The sequence below is a fragment of the Austrofundulus limnaeus genome, unplaced genomic scaffold (assembly GCF_001266775.1).
Source record: "Austrofundulus limnaeus strain Quisiro unplaced genomic scaffold, Austrofundulus_limnaeus-1.0 Scaffold153, whole genome shotgun sequence".
In the NCBI taxonomy this organism is placed as follows: Eukaryota; Metazoa; Chordata; class Actinopteri; order Cyprinodontiformes; family Rivulidae; genus Austrofundulus; species Austrofundulus limnaeus.
Genome location: NW_013952555.1, coordinates 398451 through 405253, shown reverse-complemented (window position 1 = coordinate 405253; position 6803 = coordinate 398451). Strand labels below are relative to the sequence as shown.

Here is a 6803-nt window from a genome sequence, read left to right as displayed (position 1 = left end):
TATATATACACACACACACACACACACACACACACACACACACACAGGGACAGATAATGTCGCTTTATGTCATAGTACCAGCAAGAACTTAAAACTACTTTCACCCCTGTAAAGAAGATATTACAGAAAATAAGAAGAACCTGTGAATTTCCTTATAACCTTGTTATAAGAAGTGTAGGTATAATTCTCTACAACTAAAACAAACTTTTTGTTTTGCTTTGATCAGGTAAATAAGGTGGATTTTGGCCATTTTACACGAGAAGAAGCTGCCAACTTCCTCCTCAACATCCCACCAGGAGAGCAGGTGGAAATCTACACTCAGAGGAAGATGGACAGTAAGTGTGGAGCAAAACAAATCCTCATTTGTTCAGCTTGCATCAGTCCTAATTTTGCCTCTTATTAGTTTATAAGAAGATCATCAAATCCAACCTGGGGGACAACTTCTACATCCGGACGCACTTTGACCATGATACCACTGATGCCAGAGGTCTAAGCTTCACCAGAGGAGAGGTTTTCAGGGTCATGGATACGATGCACCGTGGTAAGATAGGCAGCTGGCTCGCCGTTCGCATGGGAAACGACCTACATGAGATGGATAAAGGAATTATTCCCAATCAGGACAAGTAAGGATGGAGAAGATCCAGACTTTTGTTCAAACAAAGAGATTCTGTTTTAACTTTTCTTTTTTTTACCCATGATTATTTCCTGCAGAGCAGAGAAACTGGCTACTATTGAGCGAACTCAGCGGTCCACTGTAGAAAGACAGGTCCCGGGGCCGAGAGCAGAGTTCTGGAAACTGCGGGGGCTTCGTGGAAATAAAAAGAATGAGAAGAACAGACGGAGTCGGGACGACCTGCTGCAGCTCACCATTCAGGGCAAATTCCCAGCGTACGAGAGAGTCCTGCTCAGGGAAGGTTGGCCTGTTATTTTTATTTATTTATTTATTTAATTACATATAGATTGGATATTTGTCATATTAAAAATCCATTACCAGCTCAACAACTTTTAACACTTTTCTCCAGCTAATTTCAAACGACCTATTGTCATTCTGGGTCCTCTGAATGATATTGCCATGGAGAAGCTGGCCAGAGAGATGCCTGATGATTACGAGGTGGCAGGTTGGTTTCTTCTTCTTTTTGCTGCTTTTTAACTTCATACGTTTTGAGAGAGGAGCTGTGGAATATTTTTCTGAGCTGTTGTTTGTGTTCAGTTTTATATACAGTATATATTGCTGTGATTTCAGAGATGGTTCCTCGCGGTGGAGGAGACAGCAGCTCCACAGTGATTAAACTGGACACAGTGAGGAGAATAGCAGAGAAGGTGAGCAGCCACTGACACAGCTACAGCCAGCATGGAGATTAAAATGGTTTTAATTCTATTTAGACAGCACAAAGATACAGAGCCTATCTGGTGACATCAGATAAAAAAAATTAATTTACCTTGTGGCCATGAGARGAATTACATGTGGCCACTTTATAGATGATGTATGGCCACGTAATGATTAACGCGTGGCCGCGYAATGATGATGGAGTGGCCACATGATTGATAATGTTAGGCCGCGTAATATTGAATGTGTGGCCATGTAATAATGATTATTATTATTGTAATTATTACTACTACTACTACTACTTGGTGTATGTTTAACAGTTCATCGTTCATAGTATTTAGAAGATGACAAAAATTCCCTAAGTGTGTGACACTTAACATAACTCTGACTCCTTCCACAGCAAAAGCAGGTAGTGAGAGAGGAGCCTGTTCTGACTCCTAAGCTTTAAAGAAGAAAATAAAGCTTTTTATGACAAATACAACTCCAGTCATCAGCTGGGTCTTATAGCTGCAACATAAAATGMTTAGAAATACTTCATGCCTAACTCAAGTGACTGAAGTATGTCATTCATTCCTATATTCAAATAAAGGAAAATAATTCACACCAGTCCATTTTAACTATCAGCCTCTGCATGGAAAAGACTGCAGTAATTCTCATGGCCACATGTTACTGTATTTATCTTGTGACCACAAGAATGTTTTTATCCAGTGTCACTGGAGAGGCTCCATACAAATCTTTGTCTTCTGAGATTTTTTTTTTTTTTGACTGKATTGTTTTTTTCTTTCCCAGGACAAGCACCCCCTGCTGGACATCACTCCCACTGCAGTGGAGAGGCTCAACTATATTCAGTATCATCCTATGGTGCTGTTCTTAGATCCTCGCAGCCGCAAAGATGTCAAGGCCATGAGGCAGAAGTACAACCCCAACTCGAACAAGAGCTCTAGACGTCTTTACACACAGGCCCTGAAGATGAGGAAACACTGTAGCCACCTTTTCTCAGGTGAGCCTTGTGGAACCAAATCTTCAGTAAACAGTAACTAAACCAGAATCACTTTCTTTTTTCAGATAAATTGTCTAAATAGTTTCTTCAGGGTTTTCACTTTTAGATTTATGAGCRAATTGGTTCCGAGGGAGACAGAACACATCAGTCCCTTGATGAGAAATTATAATATATTCTTTCTGTTCTTTTTTAGACCAGTGTAACATGTTTGTTGCCTGAACTTTATTCATTAAGGGCTCGAAATGCAGGGAGCGACAAACAACAGTGATTAACAGCTGTCTTCACAACCAGAATTAAACCCAACACAAGATGCAATGGCAGCGTTGCGAATAGCGCTTTCGGGTCGTTTGTCTTCACGGAATTCGATTGGTTCTTCTACTACTACTTGTWAAGATTATTGGTGGTTCGCCAAAAAAAAGTGGGGGAGGTGCATTGCGATGCTAATGATATTGAAAAAGAACAACACACCAAGATATGATTTTATGAGGAAAAAGTTACAGGATAACTTCACCCTGGTGCCAACAAATTCCCATAAAGCTGCCTTTTTTTTTAGTAATCACTTGGTGAAGGGTCATATAAAACTGGAAAGTTTGACAGAGCTAAAATAACATTGAGAGTGTTAGCTAACTGCAGTGTGGCATACTCTCTGCTCATTGGTCAATCAATGAAACCCTCGCTGATTGGTTGTACACCAGGCAAGCTGAACATTTTTCAACTTTCATGTGTTGCGTCACTAGCTCGCATGTGCACGTCTACGTGTACGAGCGCGAAATTTCACATGCATGATTTTCACCGGTTGCTTGGCTGGAGGAGTGCGAGCGATTGTTGCCTAATCGCACAAGTTCCATATGAAATGAATGGAGAGCGAGCGATTTCGCCTCCCGTGTGTCGAGCCCTTTAGTTTGAAACAACCTAATGTGAGTTTGCATTTATGTCACGAAAGTTTACTTTTTACAAAATGTATTAATTTCTTTAGAACAATCAAAAATGTTTTCAGAAATGTTAGTGTGTCAAATTAATCTAGCTGTCACATTGCCTCCTCACCCCTCCCCACACTTGGCCACGCCCCCGTGTCTCTTAGCACCACCCATTTTGTTGGCATTTGTTCAAATTTTTCCCGGGGGAAGGGTTAGTTACACTTTAGGGCTGAATAGGAGGTCTTATGTATTTATTTACCTATAGTTGCACACTGTTCAYTGTATTTCTTTTTCCTTTCAGCTCGTGTTGACCTGATACCCGGCTCCAACAGCTGGTATGATGGGCTGAAGGAAAAGATTCGCCACCAGCAGTCCAAACCTGTCTGGGTGTCTGAAGTCACGGTATGATGAACAGCTGGTCCTCTCTCATTTATCTCATTTATTTGTTTATTTTTTCTATTTGAAACTTTGTTACAAATTAACCATGCTGCTACAATTAAATTAAGATTAGATGAGTTCATTCGAAAAACTTAAAACTTTAAAGAGATCCATGATTAGTTGTAACATTAGACTTTATTTGATAAACATATATTTTAACTGTAAAATAAAGACTGTAAAAATACTGTAGCTGTTTAGTTTTGTAAATTTTTAAAAATATATTACACGGACAGAGCTATTTTATTATACACAAAGCATTCTGGGTAAATGATGACGTGGATAGGTCCTCGGTGCGAGGCTGCTAGTGAGCTATATCCACCCTGAAGGTTAATCTTGGACAATATCTGATGATCGACTCTTTTAAATGAAACCAGAGAGCGTTGACAGAGAGGAGAAGGTAGAAATGACTCAGTCTGTAACTGAAAATATGGATGGAGGACAACAGAGCTGCTTCATGGAAGAAGAACCTCAGCTTAGCCTGTTAGCCTTCGTGCTAGCACCGATGCTAAATTGCCTTATATGTATTAGCTTGGTGCTAGCGTGACAAACAAGCTAAACTGAGGTCCTCCATCCATATTTTTAGTTGCAGGCTGAGTCATTTCTACCTTCTCCTCTCTGTCATGTGGATGGAGGACCTCAGTGATGAGAGGAGAATGTGTAGCGTTGAGCTAATACATATATATGGTGATAGCGTCGGGGCTAATGCTAAAGCTAACAGGCTAAGTTGAGGTTCTTCTTCCATGAAGCAGCTCTGTTGTCCTCCATCCATATTTTCAGTTACAGGCTGAGTCATTTCTACTTTCTCCTCTCTGTCAACGCTCTCTGGTTTCATTTAAAAGAGCCAATCAGATATTGTCCAAGATTAACCTTCAGGGTGGATATAGCTCGCTAGCACCGATGACCTATCCATGTCATCATTTACCCAGAATGCTTTGTGTGTAAATAAAATGGCTCTGTCCGTGTAATATATTTTTAATCTTTTAGTTTAAAAATTATACAAACCAAACAGCCTACAGTATTTTTACAGTCTTTATTTTACAGTTAAAATAAATGTTTATCAAATAAAGTCTTATGTTACAACTAATCGGGGATCCCTTTAAAACCTCRTTACAAACAACGTCAGGTCTTCAACAATGGGGGTACTGCTTTTTTTTCTTTTAATTTTCACTTGTGTCTTTAAACAGACTTTACCATGAAGTAAAAAAAGAATGTATTTCAGTCAGAAATGCACACATTCAGTGAGAACATGAATTTTTATTTGCTCTCTTTTGTCCAGTTGGAGAGCGGACAGGACCAGGATCTCGATGCTCTGGACCAAAACCAGACGGACTACCTCAGCGCTGCCAGCGACCTGGAGGACACTGACGGAGAGGCCTTCACCGATGAGGCCTACACGGACAACGAGGATCTGGAAGAGGCCTATCCCGGTCAGCAAGCCAACAGACACCCGCCCAGCTCCAGGGAGGCCGGAGCCGCTTTAGCCCGCTCCTCTGAGCCGGCTTTCAGGCACGACAGCCAGTCAGTTGAACCGGAGGCCAGTGATGACGCGTACTCTGRGAGAGAGCGCCCGCCTTTGATGCACGTTCCTGAGCCCAGGTCACCTCGCCAGGAGAGCTACAGCCCGCCTCAGAGCCCTGCACAGGAGGACGACGACGATGCATCTCAGCGCAGTTTTTCAGATTCTGATTTCAACGCTCTGGACGTGACACCACAGACTCCCTCAGATGGACCTCCAGATTTTGTAGCCCCCGACCCCATGACTTCCTACTCTGTGGATGAGCCTTCGTACAATGAGGAGCAGCCGGAGAGCTCCCGGAATGCTAACCTGTCTGCGATAGAGAAGAAACTAGAACAGGTTAGTGGTTATTTCAACTTTTAATATAGTTCTGCATATATATGTAATTTATTATATTTATTTTATTTCTTTTTTTAGATATGGTCTTACACTTTTGATAAACAGCCTATTTCCAAGCTTACTTTTTTTTCTCCCTCCCATTTCGTCTTTTTCCATATTGAAACTCTACTTAGAACCTTCTTACRATCCAACAGTGCAAAAATATGAATGCTTGCCATTTCTTTACCTGGTTTTCACATTTTGATGAGGGGTGCGTATATATGTGAGAGCTAGAATAATTTTCTGTTTCAGACACGGATGGCAGAGCCGCAGGCGGAGCCGGAGCCAAAAAAAGGCCCTGCGTTCATCGTGTAAGTCACGTATTTATTGTCACTTTTTGTGACTGATTATCACTCTCTCTCAGCAAATGTGAGGCTGATTCTCGCTGCTACCCCACTGCTCCTCCGCAGGTTGGCCCATCACCACCAAGCAGTCCAGTACAGACGCACACAGATCCGGGGCAGCGACAGCTCTGAGGATGAGGAGGACGTGGACGAAGACGATGACATTGAATGGGGTCCTGCTACTGAACTCTAGACCAAGCTGAGGATTGAGCCGGCCGACTTCTGATCAAACAGATCTTGTGATGTTTTCACTTCATTAACAAACTCTCTTCTTAGACTTTTTTTTTGTTAGTTTGTTTTTATAAAAAGTACCTTGTTGTTTGGTGTGGGAGAATATTAAAGATTACTGCAACTATTAACAGCAAGTACAACGAATTAAAGATCAAAAGTGCCTGATTTTTTTTGTATTTATTATGTTTGAAAACTTCTGTGAAACAAATCAAAATGTTTTTGCTGTTGTAAAATTAAATTAGCTTGTTTATAATTTTTGTATTAATTTTACAATAAACTGTTATTTGGTTTTAAAATGACTCGTTTGATGATGGACATGRAATTGAAATCACATCCATGATCACCAGTACTGTTTATTTTCTCCTTCAGGAACATGCTGAGGTGCAGCAGGGACCGGGCGGCTTGCCTCTGGGCCAAACTGTCACCTGAAACTCGATCTTCTTTGAATGGGAAATAAAACTTCAATGAAAATTTAATTACTACTAATTAATTATATTATGGACATTCACGTTAAAGATGACCAGTTCAGTGGTGTTTTTTTAAGTCCATATTGAAATGAAAACATTACGTCTTGGCCRTTCAATATTACATTATTGCTCACTGCTGAGCTCCACAGCTGTGGAGTGTGTGAGTGTATGTGTGTGTGTGTGTG

The 6803-nt window shown here is 41.0% G+C and overlaps 1 protein-coding gene across 1 annotated transcript in view; it reads left to right on the top strand.

Moving 5' to 3' along the window:
- tjp3 (tight junction protein 3) overlaps nt 1-6316 on the top strand; it is a gene marked incomplete in the record, with an annotated part of 38822 nt that extends 32506 nt beyond the window's left edge. Inside the window, 10 exon segments of the mRNA XM_014016757.1 lie at nt 227-335; nt 404-623; nt 712-914; nt 1023-1118; nt 1244-1320; nt 2117-2327; nt 3546-3646; nt 4959-5537; nt 5829-5887; nt 5987-6316. Of these exon segments, the coding sequence (XP_013872211.1) occupies nt 227-335; nt 404-623; nt 712-914; nt 1023-1118; nt 1244-1320; nt 2117-2327; nt 3546-3646; nt 4959-5537; nt 5829-5887; nt 5987-6113 (1782 nt within the window).
- Nucleotides 6317-6803: the final 487 nt, after the last annotated feature.